At 32.1% G+C, this 23,637-nt stretch overlaps 1 protein-coding gene across 1 annotated transcript in view; it reads right to left on the reverse strand.

Annotated features, from left to right (window-relative positions):
* Positions 1-23,637, reverse strand: part of mmd (disintegrin and metalloproteinase domain-containing protein mind-meld) — a 499,030-nt gene that overhangs the window by 193,297 nt on the left and 282,096 nt on the right. The window contains exons 9-11 of the mRNA XM_075381718.1: positions 20,599-20,817; positions 16,628-16,702; positions 7,484-7,656 (exon numbers count right to left, since the gene is read on the reverse strand). Of these exons, the coding sequence (XP_075237833.1) occupies positions 7,484-7,656; positions 16,628-16,702; positions 20,599-20,817 (467 nt within the window). The remainder of the gene's footprint in view (positions 1-7,483; positions 7,657-16,627; positions 16,703-20,598; positions 20,818-23,637) is intronic.

The raw sequence follows: 23,637 nt of genomic DNA on the forward strand, positions 1-23,637 counted from the left end.
TTTAAAAATTTAAAGAAATATTTTCGATTATGCATTACAATATCATTATTAATTCGAATTATCCAAAGAAAAAATCACAGATTTCGTAGACTCGAAAATCTTACTTTTTATGACCCAGATTACTAAACATAACATCTATTCTATTAAAAATTGATTAAATAATTACACTTAATATTTAAATATAAATAAAACAAAATACCTAACTTATGTAATGAGAGGAAAACAGAATAGTAATGTAATGATAAAATTTCACTACAAATGAAAATTTTTAAATCGTTTAATTTGTAACTACTGTCTTAAGGTAATTACAGAAAATGGTGTTAAGTATCTCGGTGTAATTATCGCTGAGTGCTTAGAATGGAAACTTAATTAGTACTTTAGATAGAATATTATACCATGGTGGATTATGTATTACAATAATAAAGTAACCTAAGGGAAATAGCTTTGATTCTCGTATGAATAATCTACTTATGAATAAAAATAATTAATAATTAAAAACCACATTTAATTAGTCTACTAGAGTTATTTAAAGATTAAAGAGACAAATGGCGATAACGGAAAAAGTATTTAATAGAATAAACTGAAACTGTATGACATTCATGTTGGCAGCCATGTTATAGAAAATATCAGTTAAATCGAATTTCCATTTAATCCTAAGTAAAGGCAATTACTTTTATACGAATTTGAATACTGAGTGATTTTTTAGTCCTGTTACCCAATTTTAAATGTAATTTAAGAAAGGGAAATTTAGGTGGAATAAAAAAATGTATTTGTTACTTATAAAAGAGATTTAATAAAGAGCTATTACTTACATAATTGTTAAAGAATATGCTCAAATTGCCCACCCCTTGCGGTTATACACGCAGCATATTAGCAGAAACCTTTTTAAGAGTTGCATTGAAAATATTCGTGATTAAGTCTGTAAATATTGACTTTAAGTTCATCAATAGAGTGAGGATTGTTTCTGAAGGCCTCGGACTTAATATAGCCCCACAAAAAGTAGTCAGGAGATGTGAGGTCTGGGGATCTTGGAGGCCATAAGCCCTTGCTTATTATTCGATCATCAAAGAACTCTTGCAGAAAATCCATGATTTCTCGAGACATGTGGCATTTAGCGCCGTCTTGCTGAAACCAGCAATACCGTTCTTGAGGTTCCAGGAGGGACACAAATTGGCGCACAATATTCCTGTATACTTCACCATTTACTGTCTGTTCGAAGAATACGGGTCCGACTATACGATGACGAGATATCGCACACCACACACCAATTTTTTCAGGATGCAAAGATTTGTCTTGTAAAGCGTTAGGATTTTCAACCGCCCAAATTCGACAGTTTTAACTGTTCACATAACCATCGAGATGTTTCGAAGCTTCATCACTAAAGAACACTGTGTTTAAAAATTAGATTCCGTTTACGAGAGACCTAAACCAACGGCAATATTGCAATCGCTTGTTTAAATCTGGAGGCTGAAGCTCTTGGACTAATCGTACGCGATACGGATACAATTCCAATTTTTTAACAGCTTTCTGAACACTCGAATATGACAAACCGACTTGCGTGGAAAGTTTTCGTAAACTTTTCCGTGGAGAATTCAGCAATCTTGTTTTCACATTCTCTAAAATGTCATCTGTCAAGCGAGTCGGTCGACCTCTACGTTTTCTGTCGCAAAAACTACCTGTCTCTCGAAATCGGTTTGCTAGACTAGAAATTGATATTTTTTCTGGCGGAGGAACACCAACAAATTTAATTTGAAATGATTCTTTTACACTCGCGTACGATTTCGTAGCAAATATTGTTCAAGAATGAAAACTTGTTTTTCTATGGTAAAAAACATTCTCTTTGTAACACGACCGGAACAAATGTTTACACAGCTCAAGGAGAATCAACTCATACTGCCGTATTTATACCGGTTCAGTAGCGCCACCAACTTCGTGTCACAAAACAAAATGTCCCTTTCTTAGAAAAAAATTACCAGACATTAGCAATAGGGTAACAGGACTAAAAAATCATTCTGTAGATCGTGGATACCGATGTTCTTTAGTGGTTACTTCTCTGTTTGGCCTCCGCAAGGTATTACTTCAGAGGATGACGTGTATGAATATAAATGAAGTGTAGTCTTGTACAGTCTTTCACACCATTTTGGGAAGTTACTTCTATTCATTACATTATCACCGAACACATCTTTATCACTAAACGCGTCTCGGCCTTTCACCCGGAGGTCCTGGGTTCAAATCCCGGTCAGGCATGGTATTTTTCACACACGTTACAAAAGAACCAACTCATCCTCTGCGGCAAAAAATGTTTAACTGCGGACCCGGAGGTTAAACAAAAAAAGCAACCAACTGGATGAATTTTAGCTGACTTAACGTTTTGATGGTTTAAAAACGTATGACTCCCACGTATTTCACAGTCAGCGGCAACATCAATTTTCCTGTTCATTTCATAACGTAATAACTCAGACGTAATCAATGGTATTACAACGTGACAATTTACAGACAGCAATGCAGAATGAACATTACTAGCGTGGCCATGAACGAGACAGGTTCGCCAACTTTAAGAAGAGAAATTTCCCTGCGGTCTTTACTTTAGGGATATCCCTAGTATTGTAATCGGTATATTTTGGATATATGCGGTTTTCACCGGATCTTGATGTTTAGACAGCTAAGGAATTCCAAAAAAAAACAAAAACCGGATGGGAATTTACCGGATGTTAATGTTCGTACGTACGTACGCGCGCGCGTGTATGCTCGGTATGGACCCCTACATCACCTTATATATCCAAAAATGCTGAACCGATTTTCACCCAAATCAATCATATTACTTCTATATATACGTCATTGATGCCATTAAATTTCCAGGTCAAGGATATGAGGCTGTATAACAAAGTCACTCTTAGTACGAGGACTATTCAGAGTGTAAGGAACGTTTCCACCTGACGGAACAACGTAATGAGTGAAAGTTCTGTCAGGAAGTGGTTCATTAGCATAAAAATGGCCGAACAAACGTTCACGATAAAGAGAAGAGTGAACCTCAGTCAGCATCCAGCCGTGACAACGGGAACATCTCCGCACTGCCCGTGTGTGCTGCAATCGAAAATCCCGCCAGTTATGAGGTGCGGTCTGTGATTCGTTTTTTGTCGCCAAAAAACTTAAAACCAATAGAAATTCATCGGGAACTGTGTGAAGTGTACGGGAACAACGTAATGAGTGAAAGTTCTGTCAGGAAGTGGTTCATTCAGTATAAAACTGGCCGAACAAACGTTCACGATAAAGAGAAGAGTGAACCTCAGTCAGCATCCAGCCGTGACAACGGGAACATCTCCGCACTGCCCGTGTGTGCTTCAATCGAAAATCCCGCCAGTTATGAGGTGCGGTCTGTGATTCGTTTTTCAAAAAACTTAAAACCAATAGAAATTCATCGGGAACTGTGTGAAGTGTACGGGAACAACGTAATGAGTGAAAGTTCTGTCAGAAAGTGGTGCATTCAGTTTAAAAATGGCCGAACAAACGTTCACGATAAAGAGAAGAGTGGACGTCCGAGCATTGTGACTGACGATCTGGTCTCCAAAGTTGACGAAAAGATTCGTGAAAACCGCCGTTTCACAATAACTGAGCTTTCTCTATGTTTCCCACAAGTTTCACGGACTTTATTGTTTAAAATTGTTTCACAGAAACTAGGCTATTACAAATTTTGTGCAAGATGGGTGCGTCACTGAGTGGTTGAGATCACAGACGGCAGAATTCTATGACACAGGAATTTCAAAGCTTGTCCACCGCTATAAGTTGCCTGAATTTATATGGTGATTATGTAGAAAAGTAGTATTTTAGTCCCTCTTTCACATCTGTATAATAAAAAGTTTTTCTTGTACTTGGTTGATTTTTAAAATTCCAAAACGTTCCTTACTTTCTAAATAGTTCTCGTATTACAAGATTTCGCCTAATTGATATTATTTTTTTTTTCTTATGACATTTTTAACAATTAAAAATAACAAAAATTGCAAAATCGCACCCCCACCCTACAAATTGTTCTAAACTATTATGACGTCACAGATGAGCATAAAATTAAATAAATGAGTAATATTCAACGTGTAAAAAAGTAATTCGGTCTGGACGGGTCTCAAATTTGTTCACCCGGTTGATTTGGTATCTGATGCGTTAAAACTCGAGTCTAGACCATTCTATCGACCGTACGAGCGAAATTTGTTTTACGGAAAATGGGAAATCATATTTAAATAGGACTGATTGCTACCATTAATACCGCCACAACCGCGCGAATTAAATACAGTATGAGCGCGCGGTTTAGTTAGAATCATCGAATTAAATAAACTAAATAATATTTTATTTAAATAAAATGATACATGTTTTAAATTAAGTTGTGTGTGTCAACCGTACATCAGAAACAACTCATAGTTGTCAAGTCTTTTAATGGATTTTTCTTTAGTTTTATCCATTAAAACATCGTAAACGAAGAAAAATAAAAAAATTCTCTTGGAAGTGATTTTAGAAATGGTGGGGCAGAAAAAATGTTCAAATTTCAATTTTTTGAACTATTAAACCTTTTTTTTCGTTTATGTAAACGTTGTAATAATAATTTTTACCATAAAAATTCTCATATATTAATCTCGCCACCCCAAAAAAAAAACTTGGGTAACTTTTTTTTTCATATATAATTATTTTTATTTAATTAATAATATCAGGGAATTATTACAAATTTGTTTCCAGTTTTTTTTATTTTTTAAATATTAATTTAAAAGTATATGTTTGGAGTGTCGCTTTATATGGAAGTGAAACTTGAACAATTGGAGTATCTGAGAAGAAAAGGTTAGAAGCTTTTGAAATGTGGTGCTATAGGAGAATGTTAAAAAAACAGACGGGTGGATAAAGTGACAAATGAAGAGGTATTGCAACAAATAGATGAAGAAAGAAGCATTTGGAAAAATATAGTTAAAAGAAGAGACAGACTTATAGGTCACATACTAAGGCATCCTGGAATAGTCGCTTTAATATTGGAAGGACAGGTAGAAGGAAAAAATTGTGTAGGCAGGCCACGTTTGTAATATGTAAAACAAATTGTTAGGGATGTAGGATGTAGAGGGTATACTGAAATGAAACGACTAGCACTAGATAGGGAATCTTGGAGAGCTGCATCAAACCAGTCAAACGACTGAAGACAAAAAAAAAAAAAAATAATTTCATAAATACATATAATAAAATTATCAGAACGTGTTTTTAGAATCGCGATTTATTTAATCGTTAATTTGAAGCTATTTATTAACGTTTAAACGTATCGGTAAAGATATAATTGTCTAATATGGGTCAAGTAGTATTATTCACTAATAATATAACAATATCTGTTAACGTTAATAACAGACCTCTAGTGTAATTATTTTATGAGTATATATTATACATGGTTGAACATACTATTAACTATACCACTTCAAATATAGGGTACCTTCATTAAAATCATTTATTTACTGCACGAATAATCACAAATAAAATGATTATCGTTAAATTATTATCTAGTCTATAAATTCAATGCTTAATTTATGAAGTTAATTTACCAAATTATTTCTACATGGAAAATTAATCAACTATAATAATCTATAAACTATTATATCAAAATGAAGAGGGTTTGTTCAACAAAACAGAAAAACTACACGATTAATCCCAACTAAGTTTTTATTCATATTTCTTGGCATAACTGAAAAGGTTTTTAGATATATTTCATCTCAAATCTCTCTCTCTCTCTCTCTCTCTCTCTCTCTCTCTCTCTCTATATATATATATATATATATATATATATATATGGAGTATGTGAGAAAGTAATGAGACTGACATTTTACTTACCAAAGTTTTTATTTTTTTCAAAAAACAATATTATCCCCTTCAAAGCAGTTCCCTTAGGCAGCTATACACCGGCGGAGTCGTTGTTTCAACTCCTGGTAGCAGCGCTGGAAGGATTCAATTGGTAGGGCTTTTAACCGGTCAGTCACAGTCTTTAGAATGTACTCCAGAGTTCCAAAATGACGTCCTTTTAAGACACGTTTCAATTTCGGGAAAAGGAAAAAGTCACAAGGACTCAAATCAGGTGAATATGGGAGGGGGGCAGGGTTGAGGAACCGTAGAAATGCGTTTTGAGGTAAAAAATTCCCTAATGGAAATGGTCGTGTCACACGGGGTATTGTCATGATGAAGCATCCACTTGTCTGCAATGTCTATCTTAGCGAATCACTCTTTTCCTGAGCCTTTCAAGGATACCTTTGTAAAACACTTGGGTTGACAGTTTGTCCTGGAGGAACAAATTCTTTATGCACGATACTCCTACTGACAAAAAAACAAATCAAAATAGTATTGATTTTTGATTTGCTCATTCGAAATTTTTTTTGGTCGAGGAGATGACGGAGTGTGCCACTCTTCGCTTTGTTTCAGGATCGTACTCAAATATCCAGGATTCATTACCTGTGATCACACGATTGAAGAATTCTTGGTCATTGTTGATCCTCTCAAGAAGATCAACGCACACGTTTCTTCGATTGTCCTTCTGTTTCGTTATGAGGTTTTTCGGCACAAATTTCGCACAAACCTTTCACATGTCCAAATCGTTAGTCGAAATTTGATGTACGGTGAAAGTGTTTAAATTTAACTGTTCACTCACGGTCTGATCTCACAAGAACCCTCACACGCTCAATTTTTTCGTCAGATTTTGAAGTTGAAGGTCTCCCTGAGCGAGGTTGATCTTCAACGTGTTCTCGGCCTTCCAAATATGATTTGTGCCAGCGGAAAACTTGGCTCTTGATAAGCAATGTTCCCCAAGGCCTGTTTCAATTTTTCAAAGGTCACACTCGCGGATTCCCCAAGTTTAACATACAACTTAATTGCACAACGTTGAACTAAGTTCTGAAGCTCCATTTTCGTAACACATAACAAAAACACAACTTCATTGATGGCGCTGTCAAAAATAATGTGTTAGCTGAATGGAGTTGAAACTCGTACTGAGCATGAGGAAGGGATGAAGACACAGCGTTGCCAGATCGCTCGCAGTGTTACCAATCTCATTACTTTTTTCACACACCTCGTTTATATATAAACAAGATGTTTCTAAAATGGTAGGCTGGCTATACTTTTTCGGATTCTACTTGTAAAACTAAACAAAAAATATCCTTAGGAAAAATGGTATTTCTCCTTCGTTCTCCCACTGTCCACCATTTTGTTATTTTTATACAAAAAATTATATCTCAAGTTCGGATAAACGAATCACATTAATATTAGGTAAGCAACTTGGTAATAAAGTTTTAAAATTAGCAAAAAATCAGGACTTATATCTTTAGAAATTACAAAATGGAGGCCATGTTTATTTTTTAATCCATTATATCTTCATAAATACAAAAATTTATGTTATTTACTACAATATTGCTTTTTTATATTAAAAAATTATTTAATAAAATCAAAAGTAAATGATTAAAAAATACAATAATATACTTACGTAAGTAATTGTGTTGTATCTTTATCGACCCGGAATAATTTTCGGGAGGTATAATCATTGAAGTTGAGCAATGCACGACTTATGTCTTGACTTTTATCAATTGGTGCTTGATTAGAGCCCTGCCATGTTTCTATATACACTACCGACACTCTTGTATTTAGTGTCCTAAAATACTGTAACATAATAAAATACATATAAATTAAAATTTACTATAAAAAAAAATTATAATAATAAATAGTTACATTAAAAAAAAGGAAAATTAGAATATATCGAACGATTCAAAAAGGATTTCTTTAACTTTAAAAGGATATAAAATTTTATTGAAATAACTTACAAATTCGATTAAGGTTTCATTTCATAGAAATACACATCACGTTTGTAAGCCAACATTCACTTGGTTAGATATGGTTTCCATTTATAATGCTACATACCGTCTTTAAGTCAACTTCATTACAGACTATAGCTAGCGAATCTGGCGTTACTTCTACATCTGTGGCGTTAATTCGAAGTCTTAACTCAACAAGATCAGCAGGCAAAAGTGTTAAATAAAACCGATCTTTAATGAAATCCCCACAAGAAAAAATCTAGCAAGATCACATCTGGGGAGCGAGGTGGTCATCCGATTGGATCTTCCCGACTAATCCACTGACTTTGGAATCGAATATCAAGAAATGAGGTGGTGCCCTATCTTGCTGATAGTAATAGCGTCCATCTTAGTTATCATCTTTTAAACGAAGAATAAGAAAATTTTGAAGGATATCATATCATATAAATGATACGGGATTCCTCCTGGAAGAAGAACGGGCCGTACAGTCTTTGTTTGATTAGGGTAAAAAATCATTGACCTTAGGGCTATCACGGGTTTTATTGAGGGTTTTCGCTAACCCATAATCGGTAGTTATGGGTAGTGGCAAGGTAAAACTTGCCACTGATATGAAACGTTACCTCTCACTAAAAATTACATTGTCTAAAAGTGTATCGTTTGCAATTTTATCCATCATTTTCACACAAAAGTGCAGCCGAGCAATTTTATCATCACTGTAATTTGTTGAACCACTGTTAGTTTGTACGACTTCAAATGCAATCGTTTTACCCACCGTGTTAGTCTAGTGGTGAACGCGTCTTCTCAAATCAGCTGATTTGGAAGTTGAGAGTTCCAGCGTTCAACTCCTAGTAAAGTCCAAATATTTTTATACGGATTTGAATACTAAATCGTGGATACTGGTGTTCTTTGGTTCATGTATGAGTGTAAATGAAGTGTAGTCTAGTAGAGTCTCATGTTTGACCATTCCTGAGATGTGTGGTTAATTGTAATCCAACCACCAAAAAAACACCGGTATCCACGATCTAGTATTCAAATCCGTGTAAAAATAACTGACTTTACTAGGACTTGAACGCTAGATTTCCAAATCAGCTGATTTGGGAAGACGAGTTCCAGCGTTCAACTCCTAGTAAAGTCCAAATATTTTTATACGGATTTGAATACTAAATCGTGGATACTGGTGTTCTTTGGTTCATGTATGAGTGTAAATGAAGTGTAGTCTAGTAGAGTCTCATGTTCGACCATTCCTGAGTTGTGTGGTTAATTGTAACCCAACCACCAAAAAAACACCGGTATCCACGATCTAGTATTCAAATCCGTGTAAAAATAACTGACTTTACTAGGACTTGAACGCTGGATTTCCAAATCAGCTGATTTGGGAAGACGTGTTGACCACTAGACCAACCCGATGGGCTTATTTATTATTTCTAATTATAGTTTACCTAACTCATCCTAATATAATCTTGGTATAGATTAAATGTAAGGATATAAGCTTAAAGAATGTATGCGATTTGATATAAGGAAATGGTTGAGCCATGTTTAAGTATAAGAAGCATCTAATTCCAGGCTTATTAGAAAAATTAAGGACTGAAGTTGAATAATGTAATTGGATTGAACATTATTATTTTGAAAAAAGTATCTAAGATTCATGTTTCTTGTATATCTTCTCTTTCTTTACTGGAACTGTTTATTGACATGTATCAAGAAACAACATTTTCCATGAAGATCTGTCCTGAGCTACTTGTTTTAAATTATAGTATCCTTGTCTCTCTTTCAAATCATTCAACATTTCTATCCTCCTTATTCCTCTTTGTCTCATACCTGCAATCTTTCCTTTAATTATTACTCTTTGAATACAGTCATGTCTTAGGATGTAACGGATCCGATTAGCTTATTGTCTTTGAATAATCTTAGTCAATTCCTCTTGTACATCAAAGGTATATAACTTACGTTAGTTAACAAAAACTGTTTTAATTCATAGTTTTTTTTTTTACCATTTACAATTATCATCATGAGTATTATGAAGTAAAACAATGCTTAAGAATAGCAAAAATAATTTTAGGATGGTATCTCAGAATGGATTTCACAACAAGTTTTGATGGTGATTTATAAAATTATGTGAACGTCATAGCTTCAAATGAAAAATTTCCCTTGTACAAAGGGAGTTTTTTTTTTTATTTGCTTGGAATTTCTCCCGCCACCAACCCATTCGGTCTACCTAAAGCATGTCTGTGTCACAAACGGCTGCTGAGCCTCGAAACAGTTTAGCAACCAGTGTCATAAATAGATCTTAGAGTCTAACAACGTGAGCGGACTAAGCGCAGTGCCATACGCCATCGGATTACGTGTTCCAACCGCTCACTTATCATATATTCACTAAAATGGGTAAGCTCACCCCGTCGACAACTAAAAATATATATAACATCCATAAATTAAAATTTACTTTGTCTAGACAGCAATTCGCTGCCACGCCTAGATCGCTGAATGTTAGCAAGTACCTGTCCGCCATATTAAAGCGCTTGGAGCGTTAATTGGCAGGTGGTCAGCCATATATTTCTATGTTGGCTTCCGACAGCTATGCAGTAGAAGTCTTCCCTTAGGTAAACTACTGATGTTATTTGAACACAGCAACCGCATCAAGAAACTCCCATAAGGTCCAACAATGCGGATCTCGCTACATTCACTCACCGCTTGTGAGTGGCCAATTTTCCCCTTGACCTCTAAGTTCCAGGGTGACCCGGTCTCTATCACCCCCCCCCCCAAGAGCAAGGCAGTCAAACATCAGGTGTTCATTTGGAAAAAAAAAAAATTGCAAAGGGTGTATTGTATCGGGAAAAATGTTGGTTTTCAGATTTCAACGGAAATATCCATTTTGACCATCCCTAAATCCACTTTGACTAGTTTTGGCGTGATGTATGTACGTACATATGTATGTACGTACATACATAGCGCATAGTTCAAGAACGATTTTTGAAATTTTGAATTTACAATTGTTGTAATATCTAATTATGCACCTCTCCTTTTGATTTCAATTGACTAAACCAAAAGTGTATAAAAAAGCCCAAAATAAAAAAAAAATTGGGTTTTGGATTTTTTATTAACTGCAGTAATAAGCCCTTATTGAGAGCTTTTCAACGATATTTCATAAGTGGTACTTATTTTTACTGGTTCCAGAGTTATAGAGAAACAAAATTTTAATTAATGAAATATTTGGATCTTACAAGAAAAGACAAATCGGTTCGAATCAGACTTCTTCTTTTTCTTAATTTTTTAAAAATTGAGATATATTGATTTATTAATTAACTTCTGATTGTAAAACAAAAATTACGATAAATAATAATTCAATAATAAAAATAAAAAACTAAAAAAACAATGAAAAAAATATCAGAAGTTATTAATGAAATAAAATTTGATATAATTTTCATTAAAAAAAAAAAATGTGTAAAAGGAAGTCATGTGGTGTACACATCAGATTTCTTCATATGGGTGATGAATAGCCTTAAGAGTGGGGTGCTCACGTCAAAGTACAAATCTTTGTACCTCACTTTTTAGGCTATTCATCACGCAAATGAAAAAAATAAACTGGCAAATACATCAGATTTTTTTTTTTGTTGAAGTTATGTCTTTCACATAATCTTACATATTACCATCAAAGTTTGTTGTCAAATCCATTCTGAGATACCGTCCTAAAATTATTTTTTACCTTTTAGTGCGTTTAATTTAAGAGTGGTGTTTTAAAAGGTTTTTTTTTTACATATTTTTTATTACTTTCGTCTTCAAAAGCAAACTTTATATTACCATGCAAATTACTGATTAGGCTATTCAAAATATTAAGCTTATTACGTATATTTTCATTGTATACAACCAAAATAGGGTGTCCCATATAAAACGCAATCCAACCTTATATTGGTAAGTATTGAAATAATAAAAAGGCATGTGTAAATGTAAATGTAATTTTTATAATTACCATCCATTACCTTACATTTAGAGTAAATGTTGGAAGTGGCCGCCATCTTCTTGAATACAAGCTTCAATTCTTTTTACAGTGTTTCATACAACTTTTTTCAAAGTTTGTGGCTGGATATTTAATACAGCTTGTTCAATATTGACTTTCAACCGTTCAAGTGTTCGTGGTTTGTTACTGTAGGCTTTTTCTTTGAGGTAACCCCGTAGAAAAAAATCCACTGCAGTCAAATCTGGAGATCTTGGTGGCCAACAAGTCTCGACCGATAACACGATTACCAAAGAATTCCTCGACGAAATCAGAAGTTGAACCTGCGTAGTGCGATGTTGCACCGTCAAGTTGTAGCCTCTTCCTCTTCCAAGATTGCAATGAGCCGAAATAAAATATCCTGATATCGTTCTCCATTAATGGTGTACTCGAAAAAAATAGGACCGATTATTTTCTTCCGCGATATCGCGCACTACACGCCCGACTTCTGCGGGTGTAATTGTTTTTCGTAATAAACGTGGGGATTTTCAGCACTCCAAATTCTACTGTTTTGGCTGTTTACGTAGCCATCCGAATAAAACCGTGCTTCATCTGTAAAAAATAACGAATCCATAACGTTAATTCCTTCACGCAGAAATCTACGGAACCGTTGACAATATTGCAGCCGTTTTGTCGGGTTCAAGAAGTCGATTAACCGTTTGAATGCGATAAGGTCGTAATTGTAATAGTTCGGTCGCCCGATGAACAGTCGATTTAGACAAATTTCAGATCGATCGATTTATTTGGCGAGGCGAGTAATCGGTCTTTGATTTCAGCGATTGTATCTGTATTCAACACTGACGCAGATCTTTTGTGTTCCTTGTTATTAACAGAATCGGTCTCTCTAAATTTTGCGACTAACCTTAATACTGATGTTTTGCTAGGAGCTGGTTTATCTGGGTACTTATGGCGAAACAAAAATATTGCACTGTAACAGCTGATTTCGTACTGAAGTACGACTCGACAATGAAAACACGTTCATCTAGCGAAAACACCATCTTGTCTCTAGCAACACACTGAACGTTATGATTGCATTGTTGTTACTATCGGTAGTAACAACAATAAGTTGCGTCGCCGAGATGTTGGACGAGTCCATTTCAGTAATGAGTAGGGGTGTAATCTTGACTTTTGAAATTTCATGGATGAGTGATGGGTTTTATATGGGATACCCTTATTATCAACATAACGAAAATATACATCATGATTTTTTTCTCAAGGAATTTTTTATCTTGAATTTATATAATTATTCTATTTATTTATATTTATCTTAAGTTGAAAATTAATTTATTGAGTTATTATTTGAAATCGACCCACTGAATTATTTACATTTAACTTTATGTTATAAGTTAATATGATGAAATATATATATATATATATATATATATATATATATATATATATATATATAACTTGCCAGTTTATATAATATAACTATATTAAGAAACCACACAATAAATAATCTTCATTAACATATGAATGAAATCTTCTTTTATGAAGAAATGTACTATTTGCTCTAAAATAAGACAACAGATATAACGGTTAAAACAACAACAAATGTAACAATAAGAAAGACAACGTATGGCGTTTCTTTTGTTTTAAACAATATCACCTTGTTTTATTGTCTCTTTTGGAACGACAGATTCAAAATTGATACAAAATGAAAATAAGAAATAATAATAATGTGCTGACACGTAAATATAAGATAACAATAAAAATAAAATACATATAGCATAAAATTTATTAAATATATTACTATACTTGTAACTAAGAATGAATTTACCAGATGAGAGGTAGTAGGGGAAATTAAATGAAAAAAACCAAGATATTCTTCTTAAATCATTTCATATACATGCAATTAATAACACAATTTTTTTTTTAATGTTTCTATTTAAAAATACACACATATATATATATATATATTTTTGTTGTTTCTTCAAAGATGACATTGTTTATTTATTTATGTGGATCATAAGCTCTTTTGTTTTTAGGTTGGGATTTTTTATTTTTATGCAGGGTGATTTTTATTTTAACTTTAATTAAGTAATGGTCCGATCCAATATCTGTTCCTCTCAAGATTTTTACATTATAAATCTCCTTGTGATAATTCCGGTCCATGCAAACATGATCGAGTTGCCATTCCCCTTTTTTCTAATCTGGATGTTTCCAAGTCTTCAATTTGTTTGGTTTTCGCATATCTCTCCTGGATTGTACATACAAAATCCTGTCGAGAATCATATACAACCGATGCAAAGACCAACTTGAACTGGAACTTGGGGAATACCAAGGGGGATTTAGGCCATGGAGAGGTTGCCCGGAGCAAATAATATCCCTAAAACTTATGATGGACTTATATAAAAGACGGAAAAAACAACTAATAATCACCTTCGTCGACTTTAAAAGGGCCTATGATTGTATACACCGACTATCCATGCTGAATATAATGAGAAGCCTTCACCCTAAACTCGTAAACATGATAAAATTAACTTTAACCAATATCCAGTCCAGAGTGAAATTCAGAGGTGAACTCTCTCAACCCTTCTACATAAAAACTGGATTGAGGCAAGGAGACGGCCTCTCACCACTCCTTTTTAACTGCGCCTTCGAATTTGTCATGAGAAAATGGTATGAAATAAATCCCAAAAATATAAAAATGGGTACCAAGAAAAACTCCATCGCACTAAATTGCCTAGGATTTGCAGATGACCTCGCTCTTTTAGCAAATAATATTCAAGAAACCAAAACACAAATCATGAGCCTTCAAAACCTAGCACAAAAGATAGGGCTTCATATCTCTTTCGAAAAAACTGAACTGATGGCCATAGATCCTCTGGTAATAGAGCACATTACGGTAAACAATTATAAAATTAAAATAGTAAAACAATTTAAATATCTAGGGGAAATAATAACTTATAATTTAAATGAAAAAGATACATGGCAAAACAGGACAAATAAAATGATTAAATCCCAAAAATTAACTCGGTCAACATATAACAAAAAATGCCTTTCTGCTAAAACAAAACTTAAACATTATAAAACTGTAGTTCAGCCAGAAGTCACCTACGGAAGCGAGACCCTTTTCAAAATCACTCAGAAAAAACGAATTAATAAAATTCTGAAAATAGAGAGGAGAATTGTCAGAATGTGTATCAATAAAAAACACCAAAAAGAAGGCTGATGGTGGATTGTGCCAAATGAGGTGGTGTATCGAGAAATAGAGCCTGTTACTGATACTATGCGGAAAAAAGAATCTCTTTTTTTGGTCATCTCATAAGGACACCGGAAAAAAGACTGTCAAAAAATATCATTGAAAAGCTCTGGTTCCAAAAACTAGAAGTAGGATGAATCAAAGAAATTAGAGAAGATATGAAAGAATTGGGAATTTCCCTGACTGACCGACCTACAGAATAAAACTGGAAAAATTACAAAGCTAAAAGACAAAAGCATTAGATTTAAACAAAAGACAGACAAACGACAAAATACAACGAAGAGGGTGTTTACCGATGATGAAAAGAAAGCAAGATCTGAACGGATGAAGAAATACTGGGCAGCTCGGAAGAGTAAAATAACACGCTTTTCTCAGAAAAGATCTAATAAAATTGACTTAAGTGGTCCCACGTTGGCCGTAAAAGCATAATAATAATATAGAAAAAATTAACAAGTACATCTTTTTAAATACAAAATTCAAAATATAATATTTTACAGGTTGTTTCAGAAAGTTTTTATCAGATTTTCTAATCGTATTTGTGTCATAATTTATAAGAATATTTCTATCAATATAAATAAAAATTCGCTGATTTCCGCGGCGGAGTGGTCTTGATTTATCATCCGAGGATTTAGGTTTAAATCCCGGTCACAAATAGAATTCACAGATTTCAACATTTTTTTTTTTTTTTTTTTAATTAAGATTTTCTTTTTCCTGTTTAACCTCCGGGAATTACCGTTCAGGTATTACTTCAGAGGATGAATTAGGATGATATGTATGAGTGTAAATGAAGTGTAGTCTTGTACAGTCTCAGTTCGACCATTCCTAAGATGTGTGGTTAATTGAAACCCAACCACCAAAGAACACCGGTATCCACGATCTAGTATTCAAATCCGTATAAAAATAATTGACTTTACTAGGAATTGAACGCTGGAACTCTCAAATCAGTTGATTTGGGAAAACGCGTTTATCACTACTAGACCATCCTGGTGGGTTTTAGTACTTGGATGAGTGAGTTAAGACTAGTAAAAGATTTCTTCTCTAAAAGTAATATAATGTTGTACTGAAATTCTTAGACATATAAACTACGGAGTAGTAGTACTGGAACTCTCAGCTGATTTGGGAAGCGTTCACCACTAAGACCAACCCGGTGGTTTAATTGCACGAATTAAATACGATACGCGAGCGTGTACTTTAGTTAGAATCATAAACGTAAAAATATTAAATTTAAATAAAATTACAAATATTTTTAATTAAGTTGTGTATTAAGTGTATGTGTAAGTTGTGCGTCAGAAAAAAATGTGTTGTCAGCTTTTTTTCAAATATAACGTTACATATAAAAACGATTAATTTTGCTTAATAATTTTTTCTAAAGAATTTTAATAGAATTTGTCTTTAATATTGAAATCTGGATAAAATCTTTCGCTAACTGAAACGCATTTCCAAATTTATGTTCATAAGAATATTTATTATTTTAACGATATAAATGCGTTTATAAATTGTAGTCTATACGTGCTGAAACACCCAATGTATATATTTCTATTTGGGTTACACAAAGGGGACAAGTGTTATTTAAATATTAAAAAACAATAATGATATATAAAAATTATATTTAACTGTAAAACTTACCAAATCAGCAATATTTGCTACTTGTATTGCATCATGAACCACTTCTAATCTAGTGCTTCCGTTCCTTTTTTCAAACTAAAAATAACAAATTATATTAAAATATTACATTCATTATACATTTTTCTAATACATAAAAAGATTAATATTCTACAGTTTAATCCATTTAATTTTCTTAATCCAACTTCAGTATATTACATAATCCAAAATGTTTTTTTTTTTTTTTTTTTTTTTAATAACTAGCAAGTTTATTTCTTTTTGATTCCTATTTATAAAATATAATTTTATATCACAATACGATAGTTTTAATTTATACACTAGTAGCCCCTTGCTGTTCCACAGTTATTATTACAATATAATGTTATATATATTTTTTTTAAATCAGTTAAAACCCTAGTAACCCCTTGTTGCTCCACGGCGTTATTATTACAAAATAATGTTATACATTTAAAAAAAAATCTGTTCAAAACCTAGTGGACCCTTGCTGTTCCACAGCGTTATTATTACAATGTTACATATTTTTTTAACTTAAATCAGTTAAAAATCTAGTGATTCCTTGTTGCTCCACAGGGTTATTATTACAAAATAATGTTATATATATTTTTAAAACATCGGTTAAAAACTAAGTAACCCTTTGCTGTTCTATGGCGTTATTATTACAGAGTAATGTTATATATATTTTTCAATAATCGGTTACAAAAGCTAGTAACCCATGGCGTTATTATTAGTTGCTCCATGGTTATTATTAGTTGCTCCATGGCGTTATTATTACAAAGTAATGTTACAAATTTTTAATTTAAATCAGTTAAAAACCTAGTGACCCCTTGCTGCTCCACAGAGTTATTATTGCAAAGTAATGTTATATATTTTTTTAAAAATCGGTTAAAAACCTAGTGACCCTTTGCTGCTCCACAGGGTTATTACAAAATAATGTTATATATTTTTAAAAATCAGTTCAAAACCTATTGGCCCCTTGCTGTTTCACAGCGTTATTATTACAAAATAATGTTATATATATATTTTTAAAAATCGGTTACAAAATCTAGTAACCCCTTGCTGTTCCATGGCGTTATTATTACAAAATAATGTTACATATTTTTTTAAATTTAAATCGGTTAAAAAGCTAGTGACTCCTTTCTGTTCCACATAGTTATTATTGCAAAATAATGTTATATATTTTTTAAAAAATCGGTTATAAACCTAGTGGCCCTTTGCTGCTCCACAGGGTTATTACAAAATAATATTATATATTTTTAAAAATCAGTTCAAAACCTAGTGGCTCCTTGCTGTTCCACAGCGTTATTATTAGAAAATAATGTTATATATATATTTTTTTAAATCGGTTAAAAACCTAGTATAACCCCTTGCTGCTCCACAGCATTATTATTACAAAGTAATGTTACATATCTTTTTTATTTAAATCAGTTAAAAACCTAGTGACCCCTTGCTGCTCCATAGCGTTATTATTAAAAATTAATGTTTTTTTTTAATTTTTTAATTTAAATTAGTTAAAATCCTGGTGATCCCTTACTACTCCATAGAATTATTATCACAAAGTAATATTATATATTTATAAAAATTGGATACAAATCTATTCGATCTACAACATATCTCACCCATAACCATAATTTCCTCTAAGCTACGTGAGTGCGCGGCCGTATAATGATTTTAGAGGTATTGCAATAATTTGATCAGAGAAATATATTTTCCGCTCATCTACAAATCAGCTATAGTAAATATGTAAGGTATACTGATTGACACGTTTAGTTCAGACTATGGAGTAGCATACACCGTGACTTTTTTACGGAGTTCATAACTATTATTCAGAATAAAAACATTCTGTTCATTACACAAAAGTTTTAATATTTACGAGTGATATAGACAGTGTTATGCTCACAAGTAGTAACAATTCTCAGAAGATAAATATGATATTTAACTTAACAACATTGTGTTTAAAGTAGAGAAGATTTAGGATTAGATGATGCACAGAAAAAATATGAAATCCTATTCAAAGAATGATAGAATGTTCGACAGCTTTGCCAGACAATAATGAATATTTTATTAAATTACTTTTGCACACAGATGTCTGGTGACTGTCAAAGACATCTTTGGCTCGTTTTGAAGCATTATATGATAGTGTCATACAATTTTTTTAAAAGTAATAATAAGACCAATCTGGGTCAACAGTTAAAAAGAATAAAGAATGATGTCTTTTATTTGGCAGATATTTTCAAGAGATTTAACAATGTCAATTTGCAGCTTCAAGGAGCTAATAAAACTCTTATAGGTTGCCAAAGTATTGCATCATTATTTATTGAAAAACTTGATCTATCTCTTTGTAATTTATTGAAGAGAAAATTTCATCAATTTCCTAAATTATCATCTATAATAGATGATGTAACTTCAGCGATTATTAAAAGATTTAGTAGCCACCCGACGAACTTAAATTGTACTTGGAAAAACGATTTGATGATATTTTGCAATTGAAGGTGTATGACTGAATGAAAAATCCTTTTACCGTAAATATTGAAGAGGTTGATACCACTTGCCACAAAGAAGTGTTAGAAATTAGATATGATGAAGAAAGGAAACATAAATTCGATACTGATGGTTATGAAAACCTGTGGAAAAAAAATTCCTGTAAATCCAAATATGTGAAAAATGATATTTAGTTTATTAATACCTTTCCCTTCCTCATATTTTCACGTAATATTACGTTGACGTTCACGTAATATTACGTTTAATATCACGTAATATTATACTATAAGATGATATTAAATAATTGTAATTTGCTATTTGTCAGCGTCTATAAAGCGGTGTTTACATTTCTTAAATTTTACGACAAATATGTGAACGTAAAATTACGTTCACACGTAATATTACGTTCACACGTAATATTACGTTTAATATCACTTAATATTATACTAAGATTATATTAAATAATTGTAATTTGCTATTTGTCAGCGTCTATAAAGCGGAGTTTACGTATTTTAAATTTTACGACAAATAAGTGTACGTATAATTACGTTCACGTAATATTACGTTTAATATAACGTAATATTACGTTTAATATAACGTAATATACTTTAAGATGATTATACTGCGGAATCAGGCTTTAGTGCTGTTAATCATATTATGACCAAAGAAAGACCTTCATTTGTTCCTTACAAAAATTAAGCCAGATATCCAGTATTAATTTTTCAGCATCAACCACAGGAATCTCATTAATAATTTAATCAATTAAATGTAATTTCATCAGAATTCGTGCTTCTATGTATGTAAAGTATAAAAAAAGATAGATTTAACTACAGTAAGCTGTTTTATAAAAAATTATTCTGCCAAACTTAGCGAAAGTCCGATTTTTATCAACTAATATTAAAAACGGCCCAAGTAAATGTTGCGTTCCGTAAAATAGATTGTTTTGAGGCAGAAGCTTTATTAAATTTCGTTTCTATTTATGTAACTGTTGCAAAGATATTATATTTTGTTAAACTTGTGTGTATATATATATATATATATAATATATATATATATATATATATATATATATATATATATATATATATATATAATATATATATATATATATAATATATATATATATATATAAACTTTTACCAATACATTTGCTAATTTTAATGTGTACCAGTTTTGAGCAAAATTAAAACTTTTTGTACTGCAACAAAATTGGCATTACGTAATGAAATTAGATTTAAACGGCTATATGAATCATTTTTGGATTACAAGATAGTCAATATACTAAATAATTAAGCAGTGTCCAGCCTTTTTTAGTATATCAAACACAGCAGAAAAAATAAAATAAATTCTTTTTTTTTTTTACGAACGGATCTAAAGATTTTGATTTCATACAAGAATATTAACTAGTCATTAAAAAAATAAATAAACACTTATATTTAAAGAAGTAAATATTACCGACTAAAAAGAGAAAATTAAAATAAAATATTTTCACTCACCATAGCTTTATCGATGACCAACGCTGTTTCAATATATTTCGTCGCTTCACTGACATCACGACTATATCTTGAAGGCGTTGGACCATTTATATCATCGGTTAAACCGGAAACATGTTTTGATCTTCTAAAATTATTCATTCTCCATTCCAAATTGCCTGAGTTGGCACAACCTTTATTAACTTTAGAACGCGCCTCGAAGATTACATGAGGATGTTTCTGCTAACAACAGTCAAACCATTTAAGTAACCAATTTATATAAAAACTAAATTTATATATTAATAATATTTTTATATAAAAAATATAGATGAGAAAGAAAAATTATCAGAACCGGGAATCGAACTAACGGCTAATTAATTAGAAACCACATTACTAATTGTAGTATGTTATTTTTCAGCGTCTATAAAGCGGTGTTTACGTTTTTAAATTTTATGACAAGTATGTGAACGTAAAATTACGTTCACGTAATATTACGTTTAATATCACGTAATATTATACTATAAGATGATAGTAAATAATTGTAATTTGCTATTTGTCAGCGTCTATAAAGCGGTGTTTACGTTTTTAAATTTTATGAGAAGTATGTGAACGTAAAATTACGTTCAGGTAATATTACGTTTAATATCACGTAATATTATACTACAAGATGATACTAAATAATTGTAATTTGCTAATTCTAATTGGCTTTGTAATTGTAATTGTAATTTGTCAGCGTCTATAAAGCGGTGTTTACGTTCTTTAAACTTTACGACAAATATGTGAACGTAAAATGACGTAATATACTGTAAGATAATACTAGATGGCCACAGATTATTCGATGAATCACTGGTAATAAAGATGTTTATATTTTTGTTAATAAATAAAAATTTGCTTCTGACGTAGAGCCGTCTTCATTGTTAACACGTTAAATTTCCTGAATAGGTCTGCTGTAGGATGAAGTCTGGGCCTATTTAAGACTGCTTTTATTAGTGTTTTTGAAGCAAATATGCTTTATTAAATTGCACCCTCCTTGCCCCACTCCATGAACATATTCTGGACTGCAATAATGATTGGGCAAACGCAAAAATTTGATGGATTTATAAAATACAAAATGAGGATACATTACGAAGGACACAGGAGGATAGACATTTTTATTAAAATATTTGGAAAGAGAACTACTAGACTGATGAACAATGCTCTAAGACACCCACATTTTTACATTTGAAAACCGAAATTTTCAACCGAAGGTTTTCAGATTTCAACGGAAATATCCATTTTGACTATCCCTGAATCCATTTTGACTAGTTTCGGTGTTGACTAGTTTCCCCCACTTTAAAAAAAAGAAAAAAAATGGTAATACTTCAGAGGATGAAATGTATGAATGTAAATAAAGTGTATTCTTGTCTAGTCTCAGGTCGATCATTCCTGAGATGTGTGGTTGTTAATTGAAACCCAACCACCGAAGAAGATCGGTATCCATGTTCTAGAATTCAAATTCGTGTAAAAGTAACTCTTTTATAAGAACACTTGACTACAAAATCAGCTGATTTGCGATAATGAGTTTACCAGTAGACCAACCCAGTGGGTTAACTGATACTTCTATGTTTATATAAACTATCTCTTCTTTATTTTCACCAGAAGAATATGACCTTTTTTTTTCTTTCCACAAAGGATGAAGTGAGTGTTTTGTAGCGTGTGTGAAAAATACCATGTCTGACCGGGATTCGAACCCAGGACCTCCGGGTGAAAGGTCGAGAGGACCACTCGCGCCACGGAGGCCGGCAGTAGAATATGACCTAAACTTTCGTTACTTCTTCGTAAATCACTCTGTATAGCTATTTTAACAGAATTATAAAACCATTCAACAAAATACTTGAATGAACTTAAAAAAAATTAACATGATATATCAATAGAATTATCTAGTACATATATATTTTACTACAACGAATCATAAATCGTGCTAAGGGATATACCACTGAATAATAACGTTAAATTTTTGTAATAAGTGACGAATATTGTTTTAATTGCTGTCTTAATAGAAATCGTATAACACAGGATACGAAAGAAAAGAAGAAAATGTAAAAGAAAGAAGACAGGAGAATTATAAAAATGAAAAAAAAGAGGAAAGAGTAAATCAAGCAGAGAGTAAATCAAGGATAATACTGGGGATAGATTGATGGTATGGGGTTAGGTGTAGAGATGAAATAAAGAGAAAGAGAGAGAGAAAATGAAACGGAAGAGGAGGAGGAAGAGATGACGTAGATAGGTGGGAATGGCAGAAAAGCGGGGCTGGGAAACTGTTCAGATTTTGGCGTGTGTTTAAATGGCTTCGTTAGTGATCACTGTGTGTTACTGCTTTCTGAATGCTGAAGCTGCTATTTCTACAGATTTGATTCGAATTCAACCGCGCCCTCGCTTCGAGTGGAACGAGAGACGAAGTATTAAGGGCTATATATAGTATACAGTAGTACTGAATTTCAGTCAGCTTAAAACAGAGTTTAGTAAATGTTCAAATAAAATGTAATACGAATGAAGAATAAATATATAAAAAAGAAAATTTATTGAAATAGGTAAACAGAAGTAGTTTGTAATACAATAATTTTTTATTGTAGCTTCCATGTTATTCCTTATAGCTATTCTAACTTCCAGAAAGAAAACTCATCTAAGATGGGATGGTGAATAAACTATTCTAAATATTAAAGCAAATGTAGTAAGACAGTAAAAAAAAATTTGATGTGGATACCTCATGACTTTCTTGTACGTCTATTAAGTTATATATGCACATTTTTAAAATGAAATGTAGTAAAACTTTTGTAAAATTTTATTTCACAAATAACATCTGATTTTTTTTTTTTTTTTTAATTGTTATTACTCAATTATTATTTATAGTAAAACTTTTCTTAAAATCAGAGGTTAATAATTATTAATAAATCAATATATTTAAATTAAAAAAAAAAATTGAAAAAAAAAAAAGGAAATGAAGTCGGATTCGAATCGCTTTCCTCTTGAAAGATCCAAATATTTCATTAATTAAAATTGTATTTGGCTGTAACTCTGCAACCA

The sequence above is a fragment of the Lycorma delicatula genome, chromosome 13 (genome assembly GCF_047948215.1).
Source record: "Lycorma delicatula isolate Av1 chromosome 13, ASM4794821v1, whole genome shotgun sequence".
Classification (NCBI taxonomy): Eukaryota; Metazoa; Arthropoda; class Insecta; order Hemiptera; family Fulgoridae; genus Lycorma; species Lycorma delicatula.